This window comes from Homarus americanus, unplaced genomic scaffold (genome assembly GCF_018991925.1).
Source record: "Homarus americanus isolate GMGI-L3 unplaced genomic scaffold, GMGI_Hamer_2.0 scaffold26591, whole genome shotgun sequence".
NCBI lineage: Eukaryota > Metazoa > Arthropoda > Malacostraca > Decapoda > Nephropidae > Homarus > Homarus americanus.
In genome coordinates this window covers 244,294-261,231 of record NW_024755595.1, presented here as the reverse complement: position 1 = coordinate 261,231, position 16,938 = coordinate 244,294, and the positions used below count along the sequence as shown (strand labels likewise).

The 16,938-nt window shown below is 34.8% G+C and overlaps 1 protein-coding gene across 1 annotated transcript in view; it reads right to left on the bottom strand.

Annotated features, from left to right (window-relative positions):
- Window positions 1-7,920: 7,920 nt before the first annotated feature.
- LOC121856587 (vascular endothelial growth factor receptor 1-like) overlaps window positions 7,921-16,938 on the bottom strand; it is a 70,199-nt gene continuing 61,181 nt past the window's right edge. The window contains exons 18-25 of the mRNA XM_042352215.1: window positions 14,821-14,979; window positions 14,228-14,378; window positions 13,126-13,353; window positions 12,035-12,194; window positions 11,343-11,581; window positions 9,189-9,325; window positions 8,336-8,457; window positions 7,921-8,083 (exon numbers count right to left, since the gene is read on the bottom strand). Of these exons, the coding sequence (XP_042208149.1) occupies window positions 8,059-8,083; window positions 8,336-8,457; window positions 9,189-9,325; window positions 11,343-11,581; window positions 12,035-12,194; window positions 13,126-13,353; window positions 14,228-14,378; window positions 14,821-14,979 (1,221 nt within the window). The 3' untranslated portion in view covers window positions 7,921-8,058. The remainder of the gene's footprint in view (window positions 8,084-8,335; window positions 8,458-9,188; window positions 9,326-11,342; window positions 11,582-12,034; window positions 12,195-13,125; window positions 13,354-14,227; window positions 14,379-14,820; window positions 14,980-16,938) is intronic.

Below are 16,938 nucleotides of genomic sequence, written 5' to 3'. Positions count from 1 at the left end.
TTGGCATCTTCTTAAACACAATACTTCTACAAAACAATGTTTTAACAGTCTTGTACAGACTTGTTAAATTCAATACTGTATATGCAGTTAATAGTTGTTTTAGTAAGGCTGCTTAACCCTTTCACTGCGGTCATTAATTAATCAGGATATCCTGTGTGCAGACATTTTCGAAAAAAAAAAATTATTATGCAGTTCAAGAACACTGAATTTTTTTCCCCCCAAGATCAAGTATACATATTTCAACTTGGTAGAAAAAATACTTATGTATAATACAGTTGCATTTTTGCTCGTCAGGCACTCACCCCAATTTTAAACTGCATGATCACATATGATATAGCCGCAGTGATCAAGAAAATGTTACTGTATTGTATATGATACAGACTCAGTGAAAGGGTTAATGAGTTATTATTCACTGCTCACATAACACTAACATTTGTAAGAAACAAATATAGAGTAGATAAATTTACAAAAGTGAATGTAGTCGACCATAAAACTGACAATTAATCGCCTAAAATGTTTCACATTGTCAAAAGTTATATAATTTTCATTTTCTTAAGATTATTAAATATTTACGACAAAAAAATCACCTCCCTACAAATATTGTGGTGTAGGGTACAATTCACTTAAAAAGATATGTACCTTGGTTGCTGTCACAACAATGAACACTGTCAATGACTCTGAGGTGATGTATTTTTCTCATTTTACTTCACCTCTGCCTTGAGAAAATATATCTTCTCATTTAACTTTTCATTAATATAAAAAAGCTAAGCTTAAAATTTGTACTTTTCATAATAAAAAAATCATAGAAAATACTTATACAGTATTATAAGTCTATCAACATTATTTCTTTCTATAATCCAAATGGATGACTAAAAGTATGTTTTCCTGCTTCATTTTACACTGGTTCAGTTCTTTAAGTTTCATTCTGAGCTCTCTTCCTATTGGTTTGGAGGATAAGTGAAAGGAGCATCAGCAACAATGTCTAAATAGTAATTCTTAAAGATGGAATACTACAAGGATATAATTAGTGCTTTAGAGTCATCTGATGAAGCCATTTATTAAAAGTATTTTACTATAACTAAAGCCCATCATTAGGCAGTCAGGTTACATTACGTTAGATTTTCTTACATTTTTTTTACTATAACTGCTCAATTTGCACAGAAAACACTCTAGATGAAAAGTTAAATTTTATTATCCAAATAACCATTTCAAAATACCTGCTTCTTCAGAGACCCCAACACAAGTCCTTCTTATTTAATTTTAATGGCTTATTTGTTAGTAAATGAGACCTCTTCATGATATTTGAAAATTAACAGTTCACAAAAAGTGGAAAAATATTTTATATATGACTTAACATTAACTATCATACTGTACTTTGTTTTTAATAATACAGTACCCTGTACTGAAATTTCTAAAAGCTCTTAATAACAGACTGGATCATATGGGCAGCCATTTTCTGTTGATGCTTACACTGGTCACTGACAGCTCCTGACTTGCCACTGTGCATCACGGACAGCACTGCTCACCAGTTGAAGTGGGACAAGTCTTCGATCAGGCCAAGGTTAGAATGATAATGACTGGTGAAACTGTGTAGTGGGAGAATGCTGCAACACTGATTGACACTACTAAAACTGGCAGGAAAATGTGGTCTAAGTCCCTCAGACACAGCCATTAGTATGTGAGGTTTACATGGATATAATTGCAGCACAAGTTTCATGCCTATTATATGGTATAATTTTATAATTTCTTTGATTTATACAGGCAAGATGAGTTTAGGTAACATCCAGGTGTGTCCAATCCTCTTGAATATTTTTGAACTTGAAAGACATCAATTTTCTCTTTCCTTTCACTAAACACTATAGTTTTTGCTCTCTCATAAAGGCTTTAATTACTTTATTAATACTCTAGTTTTTGCCTTCTGAATAAAACTAAATCATTTCATGACATTTCAGTTGTGGTATTGTCATCCTGAACTAAAGCACTTAATCTCTGCACATTCCTGGATCACTGTATAGTACAGTCTTGAGGAGTATAATGGTGTAATGTACTTCAGATACAGTACATCAGGATCATTGTAAAACTCCCCTGACCTTCACACCATCTACCACATCTTTATAATCTTCTTGGGAACTTGAGAGAAGCAAGTAATGATAGTGGGTAAGTGATCAGTTTTAAAGCATTTATGAACAACAACCAAGGTAAAAGCAGCATGTCTGTTGTCATCATTCTGTTTGAAATCATTCCTGGTTGCTCTTAAGATAAAAAAGAAAAAAGATCAAATGAGAGTTTTGGCTGATAATTGAAGGAACATCTTCCTCAGCCTTATAAATATTTTAAGGAGAGAGTAAAATATAGATACTATAACTGTAATAGACACACTCGCATAAAACACCACCATGGCACTTGTGACGTGACGTACTTCACAGGGACAGATCCAAAAATATTGGGGGGAATATGGCAAGCACAGCAATCCCACCCAGCTAGGGGTGGTTTTTTTTTATATCTGACCAATATCATGGGGATTTTGAGGCCATTTTGAAGCCATGTGCACTTGATATTAGGAGATATTCTGAGGTCAATAGTAATTACTTTCTACAACACAAAAATGCCTGAGTACAATACTGCATTAAATAAAATGTATTTCTGATGAAAAGGGGGGGGGGGTGGTCCCAGGATCCCCCTTAATATGCCCCTGCTTCATTTTCCGTCACTAATTCATTCAATACAAATTTTAAAAATAACAAGTTCTACTAACTAATCACTCCCATTTCTAAGAAATATTTGTTCACTGAAATTTGAATACTCTACACAAGTTGATGTTCCTCCATGACAATTCTGTATTATGTAAAACTGTGGAACTTTATTTTACACAGCACAGTTGTTATAAAAAACTTTATACACAACCATGATATCACTTCCTATGAGCACTGAGTTGTCTTTCTCACGCAGGTTCATTATTTTGTTAAGACTCAAACTCCATCCTTATTTTTTAACTAAAGCACTGTTTGGCAACTAGTCAGTGGGTCATTATCTTTTTCAGCTTACTGGATGCTTAGCCTCTTCTTTGTTACGACTTTTCTTTTCCATAGTTTGTTCAGGAGGAAACCGGAGCACCTGGAGAACCCTGCAACATGTGGTATTGTCACACTGGATAACACTTTTCTTACATCTTTACCATGGATAGGGATTGAATCCAGGACATCATAGTTAGAGATACATATTGTACTATTGTACCACCAACACTCTCTATGTCTATAATCAGAGTCATCCAAGTTCTTAGAGTAACCAGTGCATCTGGTCAGGTTCAAGAAACTTCACTTCTCCTTCAAGAGTTGCTGTGCTTGCCTGAAGGCCGGACAATGAATGTGACAGCACACATTTCTATAATATCCCACAAGTTCGATTGGGAATAGATATAATTATGCATCGCATGGTTCTCTTTGATTACACTGAGGTGACTGCTGGTAAACATGTTACAGAAATAGTAACTTAATGCTCTTTACACATCACTCACAACTGATTATGCAACAGATCCTGGAATATATTGTTTGTGACGTTTAAAAGCTTCACATATCCAAGTCTATAACATTGTATAAAAATCACATAAGTACAGTAACATACTTTATGAAAGTATTAAAATAATGAACACATTTGAAATCAAATAAACAAAGCAGGTCATGCAGCAATTGGCTCCTCCATGATGGCACTTTGCATAACAGGAGATTTGTGAGGATCAGGCTTTATCCTGCTTTCTGGTGGGCTTCCTTCAGATATGGAACCTAATCCACTGGAACTTTCAGATAAAGTTCTACCTCTGCAAGCTTCAGGAGATAAAAGATTAGCATATTCTTCGTCACTCTTGGCCTCATTCAAGTATTCTCGCGGCAGAGACCTGGCCGTCGTTTTTACAGCATCAAAGTTCATGTAATGCTGTTGATCGCTGTGGTGCTGGTCAGCCTGGAGTGTTTTAATTTCTTGTGCATCCTCTTTAGTGAGATAATTGTTTTCATCAGTTCTTGGGAAGCCACTCATAATCATGTAATTAGGGTTAGTTTGCATGCATGCTGTTGGGCTGTAGAGGCCGCTGTCGTGCTTTTCCATTTCTGATGCTCTGCGAACCAGTTTGTGACGAAGACTAACAGAACCTTGATGATTTGAAGATAAATGGCCTCTAGGGACATCCTCGATCTTGACAGGCAGTGGGGAATTTTCTCTGCTGTTATAACAGACTGATCTGTTTGTTTTTGATTTGGAGTCCATCTTCAAGTAGATATCATCATCAACTTGATCAGTTTCCTCCGAGTTTTCATTCAGTGCCTCACTGTCTCGTTTTGTTATAGACTTCACAGTTTCTTGGTCAAAATTGAATACATTCTGACTTTGTTTGGATGGAGAAGACATTGGGAGGTAACATGAAGCAGAGCCCTCAGTGTCCACGCTGCCCTCCTGCTGGAGGTAGTCCATCTGCAGGGGTGTGAGACGAGGAGTGTGAGTGTCTGGTCTGAAGTGGACTTCCTCATTCGTGATGACAACTCCACAAGGACTTGGACTGAAAGGCATCTCATATCCATTTTCATCAAGGTTTGGACTCCCATCACGCACTTTGGCAGAATAGTCAGGACTCTGCAGCAAGCTCAAGAAGCTGCTTTCAGTGTTCTCTACTTGGTAAGGTTGGTTCAGCTCCAAGTAAAACTGCAACAGTTTTGGAGTTGTTAGTGATGTGAGGAAAAAGTTCATCAATTATTAATGTATATTACACAAGAACAATATACAAAAAATACTCGAGAATAGATACTATACTACAGGTACCGTATATCACGGCCTATAAAGGCGGGGGTATAAGACGCCCCCAAATTTCCATTTAAAAGTAGCTTTTGAGCTCTATTTGCTGTATAGACCAGTACCAAATGTGACACTTACCCACTGACTCAGTAGTCCTTACCAACCATCCTTGATTTTTTAAAATAAGGCCAATTCACTTCAAGTAATGTCATCAATTATACTCGCTGGTGTAGTGTAAACACTAGTGACGTCACTGAAGGTGGTGAGTGTTCCTCGTCTGGGTGGTGTGACTATTTATACAACATGTGGTTAACAGCAACCACCGTATTCTAATGTGATGTTTCATTAGGATTTGATGAAAAAGGTTACCAGTATACTTACTACATATTTTCATATATATATATATATATATATATATATATATATATATATATATATATATATATATATATATATATATATATATATTTTTATATATATATATATATATATATATATATATATATATATATATATATATATATATATATATATATATATATATACTGAATATACTATGTACAAAAATGAATGTTCAATGAATTATTTATGGTGCATTAGGTACTACACTTCTGATGGGCTATAAATAGCCTTCTTTATCTCCCTACATCTCACCTAGCCAGACGGAAGGGTCTTGGTAAATAACATGTTTGCTTATTTTCCATTTACTTTAAATAAATTTACCGAATTATTTGTTTTATTTATTTATTTATAATATACTGTAATATATTAAACACACTGTAATTATTTTCTTTAATTTATAAACTGTTTTTGCACAGAGAATGTTCTCCAGTAGTGTTTCATTAGGATTTGAGTGAAAAATATTACGTACTTACACAATTGTTCCTCTTACTTTGACAACACAACATACATACAGTATATTATTTCTCAGTTTGATCTTTTTTAATTTTTGTATTTATTTATAGTTAGTTACTTAAAATAAGGCCAATTCACTTCAAGTAATGGCATCAAATATTACCAGCTGGTGTAGTGAAAACACTAGTGACGTCCTTGAGTCTGTAATTAACGTGGTCACTTTTCCTTTCTTGTCTCCTCACTGGCAAATGGGCGTGGGGAGGGGTGTGTTATGATAGCTGTGTTTATACAGGGTATAATCTCTTTACGGTATGTTAGACAGGTTTATAATACATTTTATTATTTTAATATACCGGTAATCTTAATTTGAATCCAGCTTAACGTAAGTTTCAGTATAAATAATTAGTGGTAGACCTTGGAGTGGCTTCTGATGTTTTCATCACACTCTTGACACACTAAACCACAATATTTAGAGGTAGAATTTTAAACTTGGTGGTTTAGCGACCCCCTAACTTTGGGCAGATTTTTTAATGTTCAAATTTCGTCTTATAGGCGTGATATCGAGGTATACACAAATTAGAATTTATTATAAAATGAAAAGAAATACCCCGGTATGCAATATTTCCCAGTCATTGAATAAACTGCTATTTCGAGTATAAATTAATGTTTCAACTGAATATACAGTATAGTTTTGGTAATAAACATTATAAAATCTAAGTGGGGAATAATTTTTATAGAATCTAGAATATGTATGTAAATATTCTTCTAAACTGTTAAATTTGCTTTGCTTTAAAATGTAGAGGATTCCTTATACAGTACAGTATAAATAAGTATACTGTATATAATGGTAGCTCTGCATAAAGGCTTTTTTATATCATACAGTATACTGTATATCATCTTGGCATAACTTACTGCACAAATATTACCTGTCACTAGAGTTAGAAAAACTGTGAAAGTTATTATTATTGTTTAGCATAAGATTAGTCACTGTTATATGAATATTCTTAACAACTCAGTTGGGAACAGCCTAATTGTTCAGCTGTATCACCAGTAAACCTACAGCACACCCTCTCAAATGGGGACAGTCCAGTTGTTTGGGCATTTTACCAGAACTACTTTACACTTTATAAGAAAACTTGTTCAATACTGTGAAGACTTTGTGTTCTGTATATTTTTTTTTTAGGGAGATGTACGTCAAACGACCCTACAGGGGCCTGGGGGCGAAAAAAAAGAACAGAAAAGAAATTGAAAATAGAAGAAGAAAAAGGTTATACAGTACTGTGTTAATCTACACCATGAAGACCGAGGAAAACCAGCTTTTTAAAGTTGAGACAGATTGTATCAGTATGGAAACACAGAAGAAGGCAGAGCATTCCACAGTTTGGCTGTGTGAGGAAAGAAGGAGGTACTATAACGGGTTATTCTAGTGTGACCGACATCCAGAAATGGTGGGCACAGCGGGCAAGGCGTTATTCACGAGCCCGGCCTTGCCGGCTGTACACACAGGATGCCAAATCCACCGAACATTGCCCGTTAAAGTACCTGTAAAAGAGAGAGTGAAGCAACATTGCGGCTTAGAGAGATAGTCGACTAAAGGAGGAGAGTTAATAAGACGAAGTGCCTTTGATTCCACCCTATCTAACAGTTGGACAGAAGAAGAGCCACCCCAGATATGAGAGCAGCACTCCAGGTTAGTACGAATAAATCCCTTATAGGCTTATATACCTGGAGCAACTGCTCAGGCGTGAAGTAGCTTCGGCATCTGTACAGCATTCCTAACTTTCAGGAGGCAGCTTTAGCTATATTAAGGATGTGTGATTTCCAGGACATTGGAGGAAATGGTGAGGCCTAACATATTTATTTCAGAATTTGGCAGGATGATAGCATCCTGAAATGTAATTGGGGGATACGACGCTACCTGTTTCTCTGCTTCTCCCAGTATCTCTCCAAGGCTCTGCTCCAGGTTGGAGAAGGCCGGCCTCCAAAGGTTCATTGTTCCAGCAGTCCAACATGATACGGTACCTGCCATACATAACTTATTAACCATCATATTACAACAACAATCATAGCTGTTTATTAACAAATTATGCATATACTGTTTATATTTTTTTTAATGAAAAATCAACAATGAATAAGAGATTATTGATAATGTTATAATTGGAGGTAGGCAGTTTAAACAGCCTACAACTACAACGGCTGTAGGATTAACAGCACAAACATAGTTAATACTGTACTCACAACTCGTATGTGGAGAATCTTGGCTGTTCCAACCTCTAATCTCCAACTTGGCGACAAAGCTCTCGTCAAACTCCACCATACGATACGGGTTTTGACCGAGACTGAAAATCTCCCACATCACAACACCAAAAGACCAGACATCACTTTGGGTGGAGAAGACGCCATCCCGTAAACACTCCAGTGCTAGCCATTTAACTGGTACAGGTCCCTTTGTAAAATATAAAATTTAAAATACATAATTCAAACTGACAACTTGCCTATGCTTAGGAAATGGAGAAAAAAAGTGAATATATTACGAAAACTTTTGTCATACCTTGCTATAATTTTTAAGACAAAGTTAGCTTACAATTTGATTAGTTATAAAAAGTAATGATTGAGGGATTAAAGGTTAGCTTAGGTGAAGCAAATAATGATGGTAGGTTTAAGGGTTATATTGAATTTATATCTGCAAAATACGTACAGAACTTTTCTTCTTGTAGTTTTCATCTTTATAGATGTCCTTGGCAAGTCCAAAGTCACTAATCTTGACAATGTTCTCTTCAGCCAGGAGAATATTACGGTGGCCAGGTCCCCATGAAGCACCTGGCAACAACATATAGTATTATTATCTTTATTAATTATAACACTTTTAAAACAAGAAATACCTTAAATGAGAAAAAAAAAAAAAAAAAAAAATATATATATATATATATATATATATATATATATATATATATATATATATATATATATATATATATATATATATATATATATATATATATATATATATATATATATATATATATATATAAAACACCATTGTTCTTGATGTTATAAATAATTACAAAAGTACTGTACTCAGATCTTTTTGTGTTTGTTTCATGTTGGCTACTTGTCCATTCCAACACACATACACTAAGTTTCCCACAGTGTAAACTCTTCTAAATTTGTTTGCAAACACTAATGTAGTAATTTTTCTTCTATACTGACTGACCTCCAGGGTCATCCATGTTACCTGCCAATTATGGCTACAAGTACAGTATTACCAGCAAACCTCACCTAACTAACTGAGATAAGTACACATAAATCAAACTAAACTGACAAAAAATATTCTTAATAAAAAAAGAAATTTCATGAGACAGAATTATTAGTGTGGGTGAGAAGAGTTTTACATGCAAAATATAACGAAGACATAACTACTTGTAACAGTAAAAAAGATAATGTAAATAATTACAAACATTTTTATTTATGTAAACTCACATTGAGGTGGTATACCTTAGAATATTTATTTAATAGTGTGTAAGAAAAATAAATTAAATAGGATGTTTTACCTTCTTAAATGCAAGATATTCCATGCCCTTAGCTATCTGGAAAGCCCAGCAAAGAAGATCTTTTGTACAAAAGCTAGCAGGATGAGGGCCAACTGCCCTAGAGCTGACATAGCCATCAGAAGCACCGCTGCTACTCTCTACACCAAAAACAACAACAATTTACAATTATTAATTTCACATAGTAAAGCCATTCATATTTTTCATAGAGCTGAGAGTAAGTCTATAATTTTTATACCGAAAAACATGCATAAAGTTTATTGTAGAGTCAAGCATATTAGTCTGATAAGATACTAGACATGCTAAAGTTTTTTTTTAGTATAGTAGAGTAGTTACTGTAGTTATACCAATGCCAACATAACTACAAACCATTGAATTTAGTAAAGTTATAATTATCAGTGAAGTAATACTTGAAAAGTTTAATATTAGTAAAGTATTAAAAAAATATATACAGTAATACCCCGCTTAACACGGTTTCGCTTAGCGTGATTTCACGTATACGCGGTGCCTCGCCAGAGCCTCACTTAATGCGGGTTTATTCCACGTATACGCGGAGAGTGTCTGGCTGGACGCTATTTTTAGATTCGCCCCACCCCCCACCCGCCACCCTGCCTGCCTGCCTGACTGCCTGTTTTAGCTCATAAAATTCATACAAATTACCCGGTCAGAATATAATTTACATTGCTGGAATTCTTACAATTTGATGATCATTTTGAATATAAACATCATAGATTTTGCATTAGACATACAAATTTTAGATACACCTAGACCCCGACTTACGACTACGTGGACTTACGACCGCCTCAGATATAGATAAAAAAAAAATTAATTTTTTTTTTTTTTTTTAAATGACACGCATTTTCTATACCGAAACGTTTCCAGTTAATGTAGTCTCCATGTATAATTAGAAAATTATGGGGGCCCCATGTGCATTCAGCTGACTACATTAAAGGTTAAGTGCTCAGTCACACTGTATCCATTCCTTATTATTTATTACTTTCACTGTACTGTATCCATTCATCATTATTCATTACTTTTACTGTACTGTATTTCATTGTAGATTTTTTATTAAAAAAAAAAAAAAAAATTTTTTTTTTTTTTTTTTTTTTTTTTATCTATATCGGACTTACGACCATATCGGACTTACGACCTGGATTTGGGTCCCTAACCCCGTCGTAAGTCGGGGTTTAGGTGTATAATGTTTACTCTGAGTAAATATGTTATCTTTTGTGCAAAATATATGACATTTATATTCAAAATATTCCTGGTCTTACAAGGAATCCAGCAATGTCAATTATATTATCCTAACTTTAATCTGAGGTATTATTTAATACTAAATGTTAAAATTTAGTTTTTTCACCCAACATCTCTTGAAGGGAGGATTGGTGGGGGTGGGGGGGAGGGTTGGGACCAACCGACCATCTGGCGCTTGGAAGAGGGGGGAGGCAAGTTGGGGTACTTTGATTGACAGATAGTGTCGTGAAGAATATTTTTTTTTTTATTAACTGAAGATATTTGTTTTAGCTCATAAAATTCATACAAATTATTCGGCCAGAATATAATTTATATTGCTGGAATTCTTACAATTTGGTGATCATTTTGAATATAAACATCATAGATTTTGCATTAGACATACAAATTTTAGATATAATGTTTACTCTGAGTAAATATGTTATCTTTTGTGCAAAATATATGACATTTATATTCAAAATATTCCTGGTCTTACAAGGAATCCAGCAATGTCAATTGTATTATCCTAACTTTAGTTTGAGGGATTATTTATTAAAATTTAGTGGTTTTCCCCCAAAAATTTCTCAGAGGGAAGAGCCAGTGAGTGTAGTGTGAGAAGAGGGGGAGGGAGTTGAGTCCATTATTTGAATGGACATTAACTTGGCGACTGTATTTCTCTATTTCTCTTAAGTATTAATTGTGTGCATGTACCATCATAAAATTAAGATGTTATTTTTACTAGAACATAGGTATTGTGTCGGAAAAAGTGGAGTTTGGGGGTCGGGCCAGTTTCTATTGGAATTAATCCCATATGTTCTGTTGTTCACTTAGCGCGGGTTTTCACTTAACACGGTACCCTGTGTGTTTTATTGACCGCGTTAAGCTTAACGCGGGGTACTACTGTATATTTTTATGCCAATGATTTACCACAGGTGAGGGTGCTCATGTCTGAAGTTACATGGTGGTGGGAGGAGGAGGAGGTACTTCTTAAGCGGAATGGTCCCAGTGAGTCGCTGTTAACACCAGGAGTGAGTGGTGGAGAGCCCGGAGACTCCCACAGAGCCTGACCCGAGTGATTGGAATCTGATATCTGTCCATTATTGTAATGAACAGCATCTTGGTTGAAGGCCAGGTGGGCGTACTTTAGCCCACGAGACGTTCTGCTCCTGTGGAAATGAAGAAAGTCACTGAGCTAGACAGTCTCACATGTTTCAAGTAAAAAGTTTAGTGAAATCAATCACTCAAAGACACATCCTTAAGTTTGAGGGTACTGTACCTGCATTGTTTATATGCATGGTAAGCTGTTCTGTGTACCTTCATTGTCTATATATATATATATATATATATATATATATATATATATATATATATATATATATATATATATATATATATATATATATATATATATATATATATATATATATATATATATATATATATACACAATGAACTAATTGTAAACTTGTAAGATGATTTTGCTGAACAAATATCTATCTACTAATCAATTTTATTAATTTGTTCACCGACCCTGTTGGTTTATGCTTTATTACGTGAACAACATGTGAGTGCGGCCATATGGATGTTTCAATAAATACAGACAAGTGGGAGTCACATACCTTGACCCCGAGCCACTCCTCTGCCTTATTCGTTGATCACTAATCGACGGGTCAATCTTATCCTCGTCGTTAATCTGATTCACAAATTCCTTACGACGGCGACGCATGTAGTCGAGAATGTTGCCATATTTGCAGTACTCCACCAGGAGAAGCAGTTCACCTACAACACAACATAAAAATCTTATTGTCCATCTTTCCTCATCACATGTGACCACCAGCCAAACTTATCAATTAAGGGAATAAAATTGTCATAAGAATTTAACCTAAGTAAGTCTCTAAATCTATCTGTATTCATTTCATTTATTCAAAGTCACTCTCAAGGTTCCTAACTTTCCTACATCTCACTTGTTGAATTTTTTTTGTTAAGAACATAAATATGGAGATAATGTGTGGATGTGTGCCATCATTGGTAACTAAAAAACCTTTATACAGTATATTTGTTATAAAGTTAACATAGATATATAAGAAGGAGAAAGACTGTAAAATTAAGAGACAATTAATTCTGCTTAAGATGTTTATTTAATATGACAGAGACATGCCACTGTTGTTTACCATACATTATGTACAGCTGACTGGTGCAGGCTAACATAGGCATACAGCTTACAAGAACAGTAGCTGCAACGCTAATTACTTAACACCCATGACTTTTTTATGGAAATTTGTGGCGTTTCCCTTATTCTGAAAGTAGTAAAGCAGACACACATTAATTTCCAATTACAAGAAAAAAATCAGTTTTGGCCATAAATCTCAGTACGTACAGGTAATCCTCGACACACTTATTAAGGAGCTGTGGTCATAAAGTTCAAATTTTGGAGGCAGCATGGCCAGATTTACTCTCAGGCATAAACACTTTCCCAATAAAAATAAGCACCAACAGAAGGTCATCACTATAACCACAACACCCCCCATAAATGTAAAAACTCCTTCACACAGAAGCACAAGAGGCCAGGCTGTTGTACATCCTTATTAAATCAGCTGCTGCTGCATGATACTTGGCAAGTTTCCTCCTGCACTATCACTGGACAATAAAAGTGACTAGTGGTAAAATGAAATATAAATAAACACAATATAAACAAATAATAAGTAATTACCTTTTGAAGCCAAATCCTTGGAGCAGGCGCCCAGCAGGTTGACAATGTTCACATGACGTCCAATGTGGATCATAATCTTCACCTCTGACCGTAGCGCTTTTAGCTGAGCGTTGTCTGTCCGTGACTTCATCATCTTGACGGCTACGGTGGTGCGAGCCTGGCCAGGGAGGAGGTTGATTGCTGTGGCACGGTACACTCTTCCAAATGCTCCAGCTCCAAGTAGTTTGTCTGAGTGCATTTTGGTAATATTACTCAAGAATTCATTAAAAACATGGTATAAATTATACTGGTGTAATATAAATCTTCGAGAATAAGGTGTAAATGTATTTTTTTTATACATAATACAGTACTGATCAGTATATAACATATTCTAAACAGTTTGACAATTGTTTTTCAAAGAACAGTACAATACTGTATACACTATACATATTTCCAACTCAAGGTTCCACTAGTGCATAAGTCAGTACAGCATTGTATATCTTCTACGAACAAACTGAACTTATGTTAAACCCTCACCCACAGCAACAACCCCCAGGAGAGGGTGATCCTAGTGGTCAACTGAGTACAACAGCTTCCTCTACCACGGTTAACACTATACAGTAATACAACTAACTTTCATTAAAAGCCTTCAGAATTGTGAATAACTCTGACAAAAAAAACAAATATTAACAGGTAAATTGTTACTGCTGCTCCTGAAACCATTTTACACACTGACTGTCATATAAATCTTCCTCTCCACTACAGTAAACCCTCCCAGTACCAGACTAATTCTTCCAACCCCTGCCCATTATTAGGAGTATTGTTTTTGAGAATATCTGCTATCAAGAAGTCCACTATTAAGAGGGTCTACTGTATCTATTACTTTGAGAAATCTGTTATTGAGAGGGTTTACTGGATCTACCGTATAGCATTATTGAGAGGGTTTACTGGATCTATAACATTATTGAGAGGGTTTATTGGATCTATAGCATTATTGAGAGGGTTTATTGGATCTATAGCATTATTGAGAGGGTTTATTGGATCTATAGCATTATTGAGAGGGTTTATTGGATCTATAGCATTATTGAGAGGATTTACTGTATAACATAATACTTTATCTCACCAAAGATGATAGAGTCCCGTGGCACTTCATACTTGGTGTTGTAAGGAAGGAGCTCCGCCTGTTGGTCTAGACCGATCTCAGGGTTAAGTCTGTCTGGGTCGCCATCATTAAACAACTTTTGCTCCTTTAGCCGGAGGTCCAGTGTATGTTTCTGTGTGATGCAGTACAGTATATAGTGATTGATCCATGACGACAAGTGGAATTGATGGGTGGGAGGTGAACACAGAAAAGAGCTAAGTTTCTTTATTCCTCTTAATGTTTCAGGCTACACAGAACCCATCTTCAGAGAGGAAATGGGTTCTGTGTAGCTTGAAGCCTTAGAAGGAATGAAGAAACTTAGCTCTTTCCTGTGTTCACCTCCCACCCATCACAGTATATAGTGTCTTATATCTTTCTTTATCTAAATTAATTTTAGTCAATAATATTCACGTGATGTCTTAATTTTGTATAAATAGGGTGCTCATAAATCAAACGACCCATTTTAAACATTATAACTTAGTAGGCTTCCACAAGTGCATTGTGTTCTACCTATAATATTACTGAGGATAGTAAAGTTGTACAATGGGTGAGATAATGCCTGTACAGTTACTCACCCGGTCCTGGTAGATCTTGCGGCAGAAGACGGCACTGATGACCAGCAGGATGAAGCTGAGTACACCCACAATGATCAGGATATTTTGGTCAATCACATCATCTGGATCAGTAACCCCCACGTAACATTCGGCTGTCTTGGTTCCTGCTCTGTTCTTAACCTGTATTATCACAAATAAATTACTTATATACAACATACAGTACATAAGTCTTAAGACAAAAATATAAAAAACTGTATTGTATAAAAACATTTTGTTACAAATCTTAAAAGAAATACAGGTATAGATAAATATTATTAATTTATAAAGTAAATCATCATACAAGTTTATAACTGTTTTAGCATGAACATTCGCTCCTAAAATTATCTTTGCGATTTTGTGTGAGACAATAAGAAAACAAGGGACGAAGGTTATTGACACTCCTTCCAAGACAGCAGGAGTCGCAGTGTTCAATTTGAAATTCATTGAACCCCTCCATAAAGATACTTTTTTTGGAGTGTGTGTGTGTGTATATATAGACAATGCAAGTATATAGTCCAACATGTATATAGACAATGCATGTATATAGTCCAGCATGTATATAGTTCAGCATGCATATAGACCATGCATCTTTTTAGTTCAGCATGTATACAGAAAACATAGGTATACAGTTTATCATGTACAATATATAGACAATGCAGGTATGCACCTATCACTTGCTTAGCTTTCAACATGTATATAGACAAGCCATGTATATAGTTCATCATGTACAATACAATGAAATATACAGTATATAGTCCAACATGTATATAGACAATGTGCATGTATATAGTTTATCATGTACAATACAATGAAATATACAGTATATAGTCCAACATGTATATAGACAATGCGTATATAGTTCATCATGTACAATACAATGAAATATACAGTATATAGTCCAACATGTATATAGACAATGCAGGTATACAGTTCAGCATGTATATAGACAGTGCAGGTATACAGTTCAGCATGTATATAAACAATGCAGGTATACATTTCAGCATGTATATAGACAATGCAGGTATACAGTTCAGCATGTATATAGACAATGCAGGTATGCACCTATCACTTGCTTAGCTTTCAACCAAACAGCCACTCTCCACACCAACCACAGCCACCACTTGTCTGTAAAGATTTGCAACCCCCTCGCTCTCCCAAGAAGAGTACAGGCCAAGCCATGCAGTACAGTAAAAAAAAAATCCTGTACACACTGAGATTCATTCTTCAAATGACTCACACTTCATACAGTTAGACACTTCACACGTTTCATACTGAGACTTACATGACTCATACTCAATGTTAGACTCACCTCACGCCTCTTCCCAGAATCAGTGGTCTTAGAGATAGTTAAACACTATCTTATTGCTTATAATGTGTCTGTGCTTTTTGTGTCTTCACCAACTTTTACCATCCTGAAAAAATAAATAATATATATATATATATATATATATATATATATATATATATATATATATATATATATATATATATATATATATATATATATACTATATAAATAATATATATATATATATATATATATATATATATATATATATATATATATATATATATATATATATATATATATATATATATATGTTTTGAACATCAGCTGATGGGGTACTCAACCAATTCAGTAATCTGTTCTATGTTTATATTTGCTTCCAATGGAGTAAATATCAATAAAGTTGTGCTTTATAATATTTATGCATGTTTTCTGTTAAAATTGTTAGTCATTTTAACATTTATTTAACTTATTGATAATATATGTAGTACAGGGAACTAGTTAGTTGTGCACCCATCAGATGCATGGGTCAGCCACCAGTTGTCAGTCTGGCTTTGTTTTCTGTGGAAAGAACACCTATTTTGTTGGTGTCTTGAATATTTTTGCATTTTTCATTGAAATTATTGGTCATTCTGAACTTTAGTTAACATATTGATAATATATAGTGCAGTGTTGATTTAAAGAAAATAATCTTGAATTACACCTAGTGAACTTAAAATTTTATTGGTGAAATGAGGCATTAAGCATGGGTCCCCTGAAAGGTGATCTCTCCTCCATCCCCATTTCCTTCTCTTCTCCTCCACCCTACTTCT